A 13,800-nucleotide genomic window follows, 5' to 3' on the forward strand; every position below is an offset into this window, starting at 1 on the left:
AAACTCACACTTCACTTCACTCTCTCTCCCATTCATTTATTATTCACTTTGCTCACCTTTCTTCTTCCCCCATCAAATCACAAAAAACATTCTCGCACTATGAAACTCGCCAAACTTAATCCAAAACGTTTCTTCATCAGATCCAAAGATCGTTCCACGGTCTCTAAATCCCCTGCTTTTTCCTTCGGATCTGCTTCCTCTTCTTCCGGCCAAGACTGTATTAAAAACTCTTCCATCTCCAGCGACGGCGGTGGAGGCGGCTCCGTTACGCCCACTAGCATCCTCCCGGATGTTTCTTCTCCTTACTCCTACGTCGAGATCCTCCAAGCGTTTAAGCTGATCGACAGAGACAACGATGGCGCCGTCTCCAGACACGATCTTGAGTCTTTGCTTAGCCGTCTCGGTCCTGATCCACTCACGGAGGACGAGATCAGCGTTATGATTCAAGAAGTGGACTGCGACGGCGACGGTGCCATCCGTTTGGAAGAGCTGGCCAGCCGTCTCGTCTCTTCGGATCCGTCTCGTGACTCGGCCGAGCTGAAGGAGACGTTCGAGTTCTTCGACGCGGATCGTGACGGTTTGATCTCAGCTGAGGAGCTGCTAAGAGTCTTTTCGACCATCGGAGATGACCGGTGCACGTTAGATGATTGCAAGCGCATGATTGCTGATGTTGACGAGGACGGTGATGGTTTCGTTTGCTTCACTGAGTTCTCACGGATGATGGATCTTCAGCGTTGATCTTCTCCTTTATTTCACTTTTTTGCTTACTCTGCTTTTTTTTTCTTTTTGGTTTGTTGGCTATGGAGCTCTTTTTGCCCTTGTTTTAAGGGTTATTTGTTTGGTTTCTTGAGAATTAGGGTTCTTTTAACGTTTATGTTTATATTTCTGGAATCTGAATGCAGAATTGGTGCAATATTGAGACTGATCTTTTCACTTTTTTTATGCCTTCTCTCTGTTTTTACATTGCTTATAATTGGCTCAATTTACAAATGTTTCTTTTGGCAAAAATCTATGTCTAAAAATTTGTTAGATCTAATCCTATCCTTAGATTTGAGAATTTACAGAGTTTGCAGCTTTTAGTTAATTGTCTTTCTTGGGAAACACCTATCTTTTACTAATAGGTTGAATTCATTTATATGCCACTAATAGAGTTGAAAACATGTGAGAGGCACCAGAAGTTTCACTAGGTCTTTTTAAAATTGCACCATTAAAATTGGAAAAAGAAAAACAATGGTCCAAATATGTCAGATTCCTTAAAGGCATGTTCTTTGATTGCTCCATTGATCACTAGGTCTTTTTAAAATTGCACCATTAAAATTGGAAAAAGAAAAACAATGGTCCAAATATGTCAGCATGTTCTTTGATTGCTCCATTGAATATGTAAAGATTCTTTTTTGTCCAAATATCTCTTTTTTCTTTTTTCTTTTTCGTTGGACTTCCATTTTTACAAAATGTTAATTTTGGCTGTCTTAAAATATTAATTAGCCAAACTGGCCATTTTAACGCAGCTCGTCTGTGAATCGTATGATTCCGTTTGATATCGAATATCAAGAAAATTTTAATTTTTATAAACGTTTGGTTAAATAAGAATATGGAGAGGAGAAATGCATCGTATAAATTTCGTAGATGGAATTGATGTAATGGGGGAGGAGATAATAATGAATCCATCAAGGAGTGCTAAATAAGTATTTGTATCCCTAAAACAATTAATAACAACGAAAAAAACAGATATTATTGCAAGGAAAAGAAAAGAAAAAGTTGCATGAATATATGAATTCAGATCAGAATTTGGAGGTTGATCATGATAAAGAAGGAGAGTTTCGAGTAGAAGAGGCATGAGGAGGAGGAGGAGGACGACGATGACGCCTTTTAGCGTAACAGCTGCAATATCCATTATAACAAATAGGCATCTTTCCAGTGTTCTTGCATCTTGGAATCCCAATCTCCACACAGTCTCTGTCTGTTTGACATATATCTCCAACACTCATTGTCACCATGCCTGTCCAATTAGTATTAACATGCTTAAATAGGATTGAAACTGGAACTTCTAAGTTTTTGACCGATCGAGATTAAAAGATAAATATTGCTTACACGACGAGACAAGGAAGAGGATGACAAAGAATGCTGATATTTTCTCCATTTTTCTTTTACTAGTTTATGTTTTTGATTTGAAGATGATTTTTGGATATACATAGGACGTGATAGGTGTCCCCTTCTATTCTATGTATACAACTCGTGATTCATGGTTTGGTCAAAAGTAACATTTATTTCCTTGATGAATTTTTTCAATCAGCGGTTAATGAAGTTTCCAAAATGTGATTTAGAGTTTACGGGAGAAAACCATTTCAAGAAAGTCTCATAACTTAAATATAATATATCTTGATTCAAATTGATCTCCAAATCATCCTAAATATGAAAACTTAACTATATTGAAACTTTCATTTATCTCTTGTCATCTTTGTGTGGCCATATGTATCAATTTTGGCCGGTTCCAAATGTGTTTTAATTTAGAACGAGAGTCATATGTTTTTTAAAAAAATTTAAAAATATTGCAATAAAAATGAGTAAACCATAACAAAAAGACGTGGTTGGTGTGTGAAATTTCAAACAATGAAAGAGACTTGAAGGGAATCATATCTTGGGAATTTTTTTTGGTGTTTTGATTTTGAACATAAGGTTTTAAGAAAAAAACACTTGAATTCTCATGAAAATTTTAAAATAGTATATATAGCAAGCTAGTTTCTTTTTGACACGTCTGAAGTGAGAGGAGGTGACAAGTATCGGACGCTGAGGTCTTTCTCTCTGCTTACTTGATATATTTGCTGAATTCAAAACTCCAAAGTAAAGTATAAACGAGAATCTCGAGGAAGACGAAGAAGCCATAATTATTCTCTTTGAAGAAGAAAAAGAAAGAAAGAGCTAGAGAAGAAAAAACAAAAACAGCAATGGGAGGTTCTTCTGTATTTGGTGCAGGGAGATCGGGGCAGACTATAATGGTGGCTCTCGTTCTTATGGTTGGATCATTTTACACTGGCTCTCTCTTCGGAACCAACCAACCCATTTACCTCTCTCAACCTTCTTCTTTTTCTGGTCCCTTCTCTCTCGTTATCTCCTCTGTTCTCTCCTCTGTTTTTTATTCTTCAAAGTTTTTTTTCTCTGCATGCATTTGGATTTAATTAAGCTTTGGTCTTTAGATGCCAAATCACTAAAACCTCCCCTCAGAATTAGAGTACTTCTTATCATTTTTTTTTGTAAATTTAACATAGTGAATGTGATGTTGTTGTGTTTGTAGCTTCTTCCAAACTTGCAAACGAAATCAAGCTTACTTACCGGACATTACCACTAGTCATACCGGAAACTGGGGTGAATGTATGTCCAGTGGAGTTCAATGAGTATATCCCTTGTCACAACGTCACTTATGTGCATCAGCTGCTTCCCAGCTTGAATCTCTCTAGAAGAGAAGAGCTCGAAAGGCATTGCCCGCTGCTCGAGCAGCGCCTCTTTTGCTTGGTACCTCCGCCAAATGATTATAAGATACCTATAAGATGGCCAACCAGTAGAGACTATGTGTGGAGAAGTAATGTGAATCATACTCATCTTGCTCAAGTTAAAGGTGGGCAAAACTGGGTGCATCAGCAAGGCCAGTTTTGGTGGTTCCCTGGTGGTGGTACTCATTTTAAGCATGGTGCTGCAGAATACATACAGAGGTATCTATATATACCGTGTGAACGTTTATGTCTAATGCCATTGCACTGAATTTTGCATGTTATCTTCAGGTTGGGGAATATGATGACTAATGAAACAGGTGACTTACGTTCAGCTGGGGTGGTACAAGTTCTTGATGTTGGCTGTGGAGTTGCCAGCTTTGCGGCTTATCTTCTTCCTTTAGGTATACAGACTGTGTCGTTTGCTCCCAAAGATGGTCATGAAAACCAGATTCAGTTTGCATTAGAAAGAGGCATCGGTGCAATGATATCTGCTGTTGCCACCAAACAAATGCCTTATCCTGCTGCCTCGTTTGAGATGGTCCATTGTTCGAGATGTCGCGTTGACTGGCATGCAAATGGTATGTGAACAAGTTGACTTCTGCTTGCAGTGATAGCTTTATGCTGGCGTTTTCAGTATGTGTTAATGATAATATGTTTCCACATGATTCCTCAGATGGCATCTTACTTAAAGAAGTTCATCGTCTTCTCCGACCCAATGGATACTTTGTGTATTCATCACCACCAGCGTACAGAAAGGATAAAGAGTATCCTATGATTTGGGATAAATTGGTCAATCTAACTAGTGCAATGTGCTGGAAGCTCATTTCCCGGCAGGTACAGACTGCAATATGGATTAAAGAAGAGAATGAGGTGTGTCTTAGGCAGAATACAGAGCTAAAGCTCATTAGTTTATGTGATGTGGAAGATGTTTCTCAACCATCATGGAAACTTCCTCTTAAAGATTGTGTGCAAATTAGTGGACAAACACAAGAGAGACCCTCTTCTTTGGCTGAACGTGTTTCTGCGTATCCTACGACTCTAAGAGAAATAGGTACATTTCTTATGCTCAAAATCGTTGAAGAGGTGGTGGCATTGTGTTCTGTTAGATTTTTCTAACCACTTTAGTTGGAAAAAAACTTTCATTCAGGCATCAGTGAAGATGAGTATACATCAGATACAGTCTTCTGGAGAGAACAAGTTAATCATTACTGGCGGTTAATGAATGTCAATGAGACTGAAGTGCGGAATGTGATGGACATGAACGCATTCATTGGTGGGTTTGCTGCAGCTATGAATTCGTATCCTGTTTGGGTAATGAACATAGTACCTGCTACCATGAATGATACCTTGACTGGAATTTTCGAGAGAGGCTTAAATGGCGCTTTCCATGATTGGTAAGCTGATAGAGTACTTCTAGTCTATCAAAACACTTTTGGTTTCTGATCGTTGCCAAGCATCATCACCAGTTTAACTATTTTAAATATTGTGTCTTAGGTCTGAGCCTTTCTCAACATATCCACGCACGTACGATTTGCTGCATTCCGATCATGTCTTCTCTCACTACAAAAGCTACGGAGATGGTTGTTTGCTAGAGGACATCATGCTTGAGATGGACCGCATAGTTCGCCCTCAGGTACCTTTGGTGACATTTCTGTTGAATCAAAAACACTTGTGGTCTGGTCTTTATCAGATTCATATATTAATGAGAGTTTTATGGGGTTGGCCAGGGATTTGTGATAATAAGGGACGAGGAATCTATAATATCAAGGATCCGAGAATTGGCTCCAAAATTCTTGTGGGAAGTGGAAACTCATCAGCTTGGGAATAAAGGCAAGAAGATAACAGAGCCTGTTTTGTTTTGCAGAAAGAGATTCTGGGCAATCATTTAAATAGACTGGCTCTGCTGCTTCATTTTTGTTAATAGGTTACAACAATGACCTCTTGGGTCTTATTATATATATTAGGTGGGATCTCTACTCTACTCTTTACAAGTGCCTTCCAACTTTTGTTCCTTCCTTGATTTTGGTGCGTCTCTCTGTTACATGTTTTTGAAGAAAAATCTAATCTTATCTTCATAATGACATAATTCATAATGTAATCAACCCAAAATATTTACATATATTTGACTTAGTACTGGTTCTGTCCAAACTCAATCAAAACCAGATTGCAACTGGAGGAGTGTTTAGTACACTAGATTGCTCTATACAACAGACATAAAAGATAAGAGGTTCTACCTCAACAAAGAGATAATGTACTATGAGACCCATCTGTTCTCGTAGCGGTTAAGAGAGAACGATGATGACTGAACCTCTGCTAACTGGAAAGGATCCGGTTCGATTCCATAGTCCGTTAATGGTCTATGCTCGAGCACATTGTCGTGGTTCTTCACAAACTCGGGAATTTCCACCTCGCCTTTCTTAATATCCTCCCAAAGGTACTGCAACCTGCTCACGTACTTAATCTTCCAGTACAGTCTGCAATGTTGAAAAAAATATTGTTTTGATTAAAACAGTTTAAAACAGTTAAGTCCACAGCTCTTGATTCAAAAAAAAGTAATCTAGATTTCACAACCTTTTGAAGTTGCTTTTCACACATAGAAGCTCAAAGTACATCAAATTCCTCGACATGAGTTTAGATCATGAAAGCTTCAAACTTTTTCGATTATGTAAGTTCGAGCCTCGAGGTTACAACTTAATCTAGTGATGCAATTCTGGTTATGTAAGGTTGAAATCACTTAACAAATCTACTGATGCATATGAAAAGAAATGATTACCCTCCACTTAGAAGAAGGCGGCCAAGAGTGGCGATGACAAGTCTTGAACGAAGACCAGGGTGGATGAAATAAACGACTTGAAGCCTGTCTTTGATATCTGAAGGAAGGTCCTCGTAAATCCATCGTAAGATGGTAATGCCTGGTGAATTATCGTCCCTTTGCACTGTGCTATGCATGTAAACCAAGCAGAACGGTCCCTCAGGACATTGGTTGCTTATCTTCTGGAAAATATACTTCTTCAGCCGCTCTACACTCACAACACGAGCTGCGTATCATATACAAATAAATCAGTTAAAAGATGAATCAAATCAAAACTTAATCCGAGGAGGAGGAAGTACAGAAGACCAATAAGAGACAGAAGAGAGGAGACCTTCTGATAATCAATCTACGATAATGAGTTTACTATGCGAAAGCTATAACATGTCCACCATGGAGACATGAACATGCGTTATCTAAATTTAACCAAACGGATCATCATGAGCTTACAAAGAGATATTTAAAGTAAGCAAGAGTACCAAAAACGCTAATTGAATAATCAAAACAAGCCAAATCAAATAATCTCTATGAACTGGCAAAGATAAGAAACCATACAAGCATGTCCTCATAACCAAGTTAGAAACCTTAAACACAATAGAGACCAATTTTATTAAGTGCATAGAGGCGACTAGTGTCAGTGTTGGTTACCAGGAAAATACTTTCCGACGATGCGGAAAATCCGATTACCGGACTTATCCAAGCCATGGAGTGTAAAGAACTGGAGAAGATCGAGATCGGAGAAATCTTCATCTACTAAGTATTGAGGACAATCATGCCAATTCTCTTGTTCATCATCAACCTCATCGCTTCTCGTTAAGAACGGTCGAGCGTCAATTCCTAGATCAGAAGCCAGCACAACCACCGAAAATTCTTCCGCCATCGCCGGAATATTCCTCCTCCTCCTCACGGATCTTCCTACCTTTTTGTTTCTCGTCGGCTTAAGGATTAAAGGGTTTGACAAAAAAAAAAGGATTAAAGGATGTTACTAACATGCGGGAGAGTGCACAGAAAGAAACGTGCGACTGAACACGTGGCTAAATCTAAACAAGTCTTATGAGCTTGCTTTTTAAACATTCCAAACGTCGCCGTGTTTAATAGTCTGCTACATTCTCAGCTACGTCTCCGATCCGGCGAGTTTCGATTCGATTTCCGACAAGCCAAACTCTTTGCTCCTAATCAGCAAAGAAGGTAAGCGTTTGATTTTATCGAAGTCGAAAAAACCGAATTTGGTTTTGTACTTCATCAAATTTGAGGTAAGTGATTGAACAGAGTTTTTTTTTTGTCAGGTCTTAGAGGTGAAAAATGGCGACTTCGCGTTTACAGATGGAAGGAGATGACTCTGTAAATCTACACATTACTCACTCCAACCTTAAAAGCTTCTCTGCGGATGTTCGTTTCTCTCCGCAAGTGAGTCTCGTTTTAAGACACCAAACAATTCCAACTGCTTTTTATTTAAATGTAGTGCTATCTCAAAAACTATTCTTTGGATTTTGTTCTGTAGATGAGTGTAGAAGCTGTGAAAGAAAAGCTATGGAAGAAATGTGGTACATCTGTTAATGCCATGGCTTTAGAGCTCTATGATGACACTGGCTCAAAAGTTGCGGTTCTCAGTGATGATACTAGACCCCTTGGTTTCTTCTCCCCTTTTGATGGGTAACTTCTGTTTTCCCCATAGCTTTACAGATTGCCAAAAGTTTGCTAATTTTAGAGAACTTGGAGCCAAGTTGACTCTATGATTCTCTGTTTAGTTAGAGTAATCTTGATAAGGCTTCTTGTATTATCAGTTCATCTGATTGCTATTTTCTGCTGCTTTCAATAGGTTTCGCTTACACATCATAGATCTTGATCCCTCTTCGGTCACAACTGGAGGCTGGCTTGAAGATACGTCATTAGTTGAGAAGTATACCATCTCGGAAGATGATTATGCGAAACGAACTGGTAAATTCTCTATTACGTAAATTGGTCTCTCAAAGGAGACAAGTTTGTGTATCAAGTGACTTTGAATATATGTCGGAGCACTGCTAATTTCCTCTGATGGTTTTATGCTCTTCTTTTCATATTCCAGACAGTTTTAGGAAATTCAAAGAAAAAAGGGTGTCTCAAAATCCTGCTGCTGCTGAGGCTAAGGTATGACAAAACGATTATATCAATATAAGCCAAACTATGTTTTTTCTTGTCAAACTTTCAGCGGAACTGAAGCTTTAGCTTAGTCACTGTGAGAAGTATTTGGGGTAGACTAAGTCATTCAAGAATACAAATGTTCTTAATTTCTTATCTTCTTCCAATTTGACCCTTTCAACAGACGAAGGAGAACTATATGGAAGATCTCTGTGCAAATATCAAGGTTGTTTTTCCTTAAACTGAATCAGCCAGTTTCTTGTTAACTTTGTGAGACCTGACCTCTCTGATTCTGCTCTTCTTTTCACCTTGTAATGCTTCTAATTTATTTAACCATCACAATAAAATATTAAGGTGGGAGATAGATGCCAAGTTGAGCCTGGGGAGAAAAGAGGAATGGTCAAATATGTTGGACGAGCAGAGTCGTTGGGTCCTGGCTATTGGGTTGGAATTCAGTATGATGAACCCCTTGGAAAACATGATGGCATGTATGTTATTTCTTTCGTCTTGATGCGATTTTGTTTTCTTTTTTTTTTTTTCTTTTTTTTTTTTTTTTTTTTTTTTTTGGACAAGCGATTTTGTTTTCATTAACGTTAAATTCTAGTAAAATCCCTTTTTGCTTCTGGAACCTTGATTTCAGTTGCAGCTCACGTTTCTGTGCTACACTTTTTCTTAACAATCTGTGGAAGCTAGGTTTTCAGATCCCACATATTTAATACTGGCTTGCATTTGCAGGGTGAAAGGAACAAGATTCTTTGAGTGCCCTCCGCTTCAAGGTGGTATTGTCAGGCCCGACAAAGTCAAGGTATTTTGTTTTCTTTTAAGTACTTGGCAGCTCAGTTGCCTAATTCACTCTGCCTGTGAAACGACCTATTACATTTCATAGAACCGAACTGGTCAGTGATTCAGCATCCCTAGTATAGTAGAATGTGCTGTTTCTCAAAAAGATGTCAACACAGGTTTTACCTTTTCGAGTTGTTAAGAGTCTGGAGTCCAATATTAGTTAGCTATAGAACTAGCTAATGGGAAGTTAGAACTAGCTAATAGGAAGTTAGAACTAGCTAATACCTAGGGTAATTCCACTCTCAACCTAACTGGGCGAGTTTAACTCTGGACATGGTTTGGACCTGTATGGATTTCTTAGCAGTTAAATTCGTTAAGTAGTATGAATCAGAACACCATTTCCTGCTAGTCATGTACTTAATATTGGCTTGCAGGTTGGTGATTATCCGGAAAGAGACCCCTTCGAGGAAGATGAAATATAAGATTTTCACGGAAGCATCAAATCAGTAACTGGATAAGGAGGGGAAGGAGTTTGAAAAATCTGCTTTTTGTGTTCAACATCCACTCTTTCATCTTATTATTACATTTGGCCTCTAGTTTTGATTTACAAGAGTTGGTGAAACACAATGTATTGATTTTAATGAAGAATAACTAGTAACAATTTGAGTACACAAGGATTCAGGTTTTGATCTGTGGTTTATACACAATTTTCCGACGACTTGCAATGTGGATAGACCCCTGGGTCAAGAACCAAAGAACAGATATACTTATATGTCTAAATTCTGGTCCTTAATCTCTATCTTGTACCAAATTGTTGATCATCTTAGCAAGAGGAACAGTCCCTTTTGTCATGATCTCCAATCTTGAGGTATTGGAAGCGTGCGAGAAGAGTGACAACCCGAAGAACAACAATTCCGGAAGAAACAGCCTGGAAGACAAGAATCCGTGCCAGTAATGAGGTTCCAGATCAAAGAATGCATCAAAGAACCTTCTAGTAGCTTCTAAGTCGAGTTTCAGCAGAATATCCATTCCAAAACAGAAAAATTCCCTCTGTCTACGCCGTTCAATAGGCCACAAGTCTCTCCATACCTCAGCAGAGAGTTGATCTCCTCTAAGGCTGCTACTACTAGGTGAACCAAGGTATCTCACAATGGCTTTTGCGACTATTGGTGCGGCTGCAAGAGTCCTAGCTACCATGTAACCAGTTGAAGGATGAACCATTCCTGCTGTCCCACCAATCCCGACAACCCTTTGAGGTAAGACTGGTAAAGGACCGCCCATCGGGATCACACAACGCTCGTCTTCCTCAATCCTCTTCACATTGATCCCCAAATGTTTCAGTCTAGCAACCATTCTTTCTTGGATATCTTCCATACGCAGACCGGGTCTAGCAACTAAAGAAGTTTCTTCAAGAAATATTCGGGTGGAAGAAAATGGCATAGCGTACAAGAATGTTGGGATCTTGCTGTTCCGTTCTTTAAGCTCAGGATATGAGTCCAGATGTGTATCTCTCCAATCCATGAACACCATTTTGTCGACATCAAATGGGTGACTGTCGACCTCAGCTATAATCCCATAAGCCACTTGGTACCCGGGGTTGTACGGTTTGTCGTACTGAACCAAGCATCGGGAAAACCCCGTGGCATCAAGAACCACCGAAGCCTGAATCTTTACACCGTCACTGCAAACCACAGTGGAGTTTGCCTCCTCGTGAACCACATTAGTGACCTTAGACTGATGAAACTTAACACCGTTGGTTATACATTTCTGAAGCATTTTGGATTTGAGCTGTTTCCGATTAACTCTCCCATAAGGCCGGCTTAAATCCTTCTTGACACCTTCATCGATGTAGACAACAGCACCAGACCAGGTGGTATCGAGGCAGTCAAGTAAGTCCATAGCCTCAAACTCATCAACCCAAACACCATAGTTGTTAGGCCATATGAGCTTAGGAGAGGGATCAATGGAACAAACGGAGAGGCCAGCTTCAGAAACCTGCTGAGCCACGGCTAAACCAGCAGGACCTCCACCAACGATAGCCAAATCAACAACTCGACTCTTGGAAGTGTCGTACATAGGAAGCTCAAAGTCAAGATTCTCCTTTTTAGTTTCAGGAACAAGATCCAAAAGAGCAGCACCAGAGCCAATTTTGATAGCCCTTCTCTTCAAACCAAGCCTAACCCTTGAAGGGTTTGGATTGTTACTGCCTAATCTCTCAAACCCATGAAACTGAGGGACGAAAAATTCGAGCTTGTTGGGTGTTTTCAACAAAGTATCCATCGAATTCCCCCAAAAAACCGAAATGAATACCAAAAGATGGAGATATAATCCAAAAAATCCCAGAAATCTAACCAGAGGGATTGAGAAAACGGAGTTATATTTCCATAAGAGAAAAGATGAAAGATGGCCACAAAACTTACCCAGAAGCAGTAAGCTTTATGGAGATGGAGACAATTATCTTCTTCTGAGAGAGAGAGAGAGAGTCTGTTTATGTGTATGTGTTTGTGGTATGAGGAGTCCTTTTAGTGGGGTCTGTTCCATTTATGTGTTAAAAATCCATTATCTATTTATTATCTTTCGGTTTTGTGTGACTTTGGTTTGTGTTTTTGGGTCACTAGTCTCAGTCACTACCTCATATAACCAGTTAACCACCACTAGCTTTTACGCATTAAGGACATGGTTGTTGAATTTTTGATTCATTATCCTCATTCAATGTTTCTTCATTTGCTAAATTAGTGTTTCATTTTTTTTTCCTTTCTTTCAGATTTATAAGATAATAGTATGAATTTGGATTTTTATGCATATGACCAAAAAACATGCTTTTATGTTTATAATGTTTATGTATGACCAACTTTTGCTTTACAATAAATTTTATAGTTTTTATCTAATCAGCAATTTCGATTCAAAATCCTAAATTCCAAGATTATAATGTGAATTCATAGTTTAGAAGCTTTAGTTACGAGATTTCTACACAATTATTTTTAATATGCAATATGCAATTCTGGTCTCAACCCGTGATTTTGCTAATCTAACGCAAAATTTTCATACAATACGGAAATGTGCATGGTTTAACAATTTTTGTGTTTTTATTTGAACATGTGATGTGATTAAAAAAAAAATAAAAAATTCTCAGTCATTTTAACTTAAAAAGAAAATGGAAACTATATAATCCCACAAAATCTGTGAATTATCTTCTTATTTATTATTATTAACATATTTTTGAAAGTATATATACTTTATGTAAAAGAGATCCTTTAGAGCAAATGAAAATGTCGAGAGCCTGAATAAAAAACATACACTAGGGTTTTGGCCAAAAGATGGAGAAACAAGGAAAAGAGAAGAAGATCATCAAAGTCTACCAAAGAAGAAGAAAACAATCCGAACAAGGATTTTCATTTCCTGTGGATCTAGCCTCAGAGATACTCTTGAGGCTGCCTGAGAAATCTGTTGCGAGGTTTCGTTGCGTGTCCAAGCCTTGGTCATCACTCACCACCGATACATATTTCATCAGCTTGTTCAAAGCTCGGTCCCCACGGCTTCTACTCTGCTTCGAAGCAAATGACAAGCTCTTCGTTTCCTCGATTCCGCAGCATCATCAGACTTTTGATATTTGGAACAAGTCTTACTCATCTTCTCAGCCTATTGATCGTTATCAGATGGAACTGATCTCAAAATATCCTAATTGCTTCAACCCTACGGAATCTGTCCAGGGCTTGATCTGCTTCCAAAAATTAGCAACGCCAATTGTTTGGAACCCTACTACGAGACGGTTGCTAACTTTACCCAAACCCGATGGGAGCTGGAAGGAGATAACAATATTTCTAGGATACGATCCAGTGGAAGGTAAACATAAAGTAATGTGCATGCCTTTGTTAAGAGCTTCTAGTGACTGTAGGGTGTTAACATTGGGGTCAGCTCAAGAATCATGGAGAACGGTCAAAACTATATATAACCATCGTTCTGACAATCATACTCATGGTAAATGCATCAAGGGTGTTGTATATTATCTAGCCTTTGTTTATCGTTCGGATGTTGAGGTTGTAATGAGCTTCGATGTCAAATCTGAAAAATTCGGTAAGATACGGTTACCGCCATCGGATGTTCACAAGATTTTTCTGATGGTTTATCAAGACAAGGTAGCTTGTGTTGATAGAAAACCAAACATGAATGATGGTTTCAGATTGTGGATTTTGGAAGATGCAAAGAAACACAAGTGGTCGAGTAAAGACTTCCTTGCACCTATTGAACACTTTAATGAGAGTTTGGGCTGCTATTCCCTACTAAATGGTTTCACTCATGCTGGTGAGTTTATATATGTAGTAAGCTCGTTCAAGAAATCGTCTTATATTTTGTTTTGTGATCCGCTGAGAAACAGCTTTAGAAGATTCGAGCTTAAAGGAATCACTGACGACGAATCTGTGCTCAATAATAATGACCGTAGCCAGATTTATACGCTCCATGTTTTCCTGAATCACGTTGAGAGTCATACCTCTTTGTAACAAATACTTCCTTTTGTTGTTTTCTTCTTCTTCTTCTTGTTTTCAGATACTTATAATTAGTTTTTGCAAGTTTTATGATTCTTCTTTTTATTTTCTTATGATT

At 38.7% G+C, this 13,800-nt stretch overlaps 7 protein-coding genes across 7 annotated transcripts; 4 read left to right on the forward strand and 3 right to left on the reverse strand.

Moving 5' to 3' along the window:
* Positions 1–23: 23 nt before the first annotated feature.
* Positions 24–942, forward strand: LOC17892532 (probable calcium-binding protein CML36). Its single transcript, XM_006296560.2, has one exon. The coding sequence runs from the start codon at positions 100–102 to the stop codon at positions 736–738; it is 639 nt and encodes a 212-aa protein (XP_006296622.1). The 5' UTR covers positions 24–99; the 3' UTR covers positions 739–942.
* Positions 943–1,710: 768 nt separating this feature from the next.
* On the reverse strand, positions 1,711–2,171 carry LOC17890618 (defensin-like protein 311). The gene is made up of 2 exons (XM_006298833.2): positions 2,092–2,171; positions 1,711–1,999 (listed from the first exon to the last, which is right to left on the reverse strand). The coding sequence occupies exons 1-2, from the start codon at positions 2,138–2,140 to the stop codon at positions 1,800–1,802; spliced, it is 249 nt and encodes an 82-aa protein (XP_006298895.1). The 5' UTR covers positions 2,141–2,171; the 3' UTR covers positions 1,711–1,799.
* Positions 2,172–2,851: 680 nt separating this feature from the next.
* On the forward strand, positions 2,852–5,508 carry LOC17892256 (probable methyltransferase PMT6). The gene is made up of 7 exons (XM_006297220.2): positions 2,852–3,090; positions 3,293–3,707; positions 3,777–4,066; positions 4,162–4,539; positions 4,636–4,882; positions 4,983–5,121; positions 5,216–5,508. The coding sequence occupies exons 1-7, from the start codon at positions 2,946–2,948 to the stop codon at positions 5,375–5,377; spliced, it is 1,776 nt and encodes a 591-aa protein (XP_006297282.1). The 5' UTR covers positions 2,852–2,945; the 3' UTR covers positions 5,378–5,508.
* Positions 5,509–5,578: 70 nt separating this feature from the next.
* On the reverse strand, positions 5,579–7,251 carry LOC17890756 (ganglioside-induced differentiation-associated protein 2). The gene is made up of 3 exons (XM_006298382.2): positions 6,946–7,251; positions 6,262–6,526; positions 5,579–5,962 (listed from the first exon to the last, which is right to left on the reverse strand). Exons 1-3 carry the CDS (start codon positions 7,175–7,177, stop codon positions 5,743–5,745), a joined length of 717 nt encoding a protein of 238 aa, XP_006298444.1. The 5' UTR covers positions 7,178–7,251; the 3' UTR covers positions 5,579–5,742.
* A 74-nt stretch (positions 7,252–7,325) lies between these two features.
* Positions 7,326–9,872, forward strand: LOC17890888 (tubulin-folding cofactor B). The gene is made up of 9 exons (XM_006298368.2): positions 7,326–7,485; positions 7,584–7,704; positions 7,799–7,950; positions 8,117–8,235; positions 8,363–8,424; positions 8,600–8,641; positions 8,770–8,903; positions 9,151–9,220; positions 9,633–9,872. Exons 2-9 carry the CDS (start codon positions 7,600–7,602, stop codon positions 9,678–9,680), a joined length of 732 nt encoding a protein of 243 aa, XP_006298430.1. The 5' UTR covers positions 7,326–7,485; positions 7,584–7,599; the 3' UTR covers positions 9,681–9,872.
* LOC17891714 (lycopene beta cyclase, chloroplastic) lies at positions 9,812–11,701 on the reverse strand. The gene has a single exon (XM_023786736.1). The coding sequence runs from the start codon at positions 11,476–11,478 to the stop codon at positions 9,988–9,990; it is 1,491 nt and encodes a 496-aa protein (XP_023642504.1). The 5' UTR covers positions 11,479–11,701; the 3' UTR covers positions 9,812–9,987.
* An 802-nt stretch (positions 11,702–12,503) lies between these two features.
* LOC17893622 (putative F-box protein At3g10240) lies at positions 12,504–13,760 on the forward strand. Its single transcript, XM_006297793.2, has one exon. It carries the CDS (start codon positions 12,516–12,518, stop codon positions 13,695–13,697), a length of 1,182 nt encoding a protein of 393 aa, XP_006297855.1. The 5' UTR covers positions 12,504–12,515; the 3' UTR covers positions 13,698–13,760.
* The last annotated feature ends 40 nt before the right edge of the window (positions 13,761–13,800 follow it).

Source organism: Capsella rubella, unplaced genomic scaffold (assembly GCF_000375325.1).
Source record: "Capsella rubella cultivar Monte Gargano unplaced genomic scaffold, Caprub1_0 scaffold_3, whole genome shotgun sequence".
In the NCBI taxonomy this organism is placed as follows: Eukaryota; Viridiplantae; Streptophyta; class Magnoliopsida; order Brassicales; family Brassicaceae; genus Capsella; species Capsella rubella.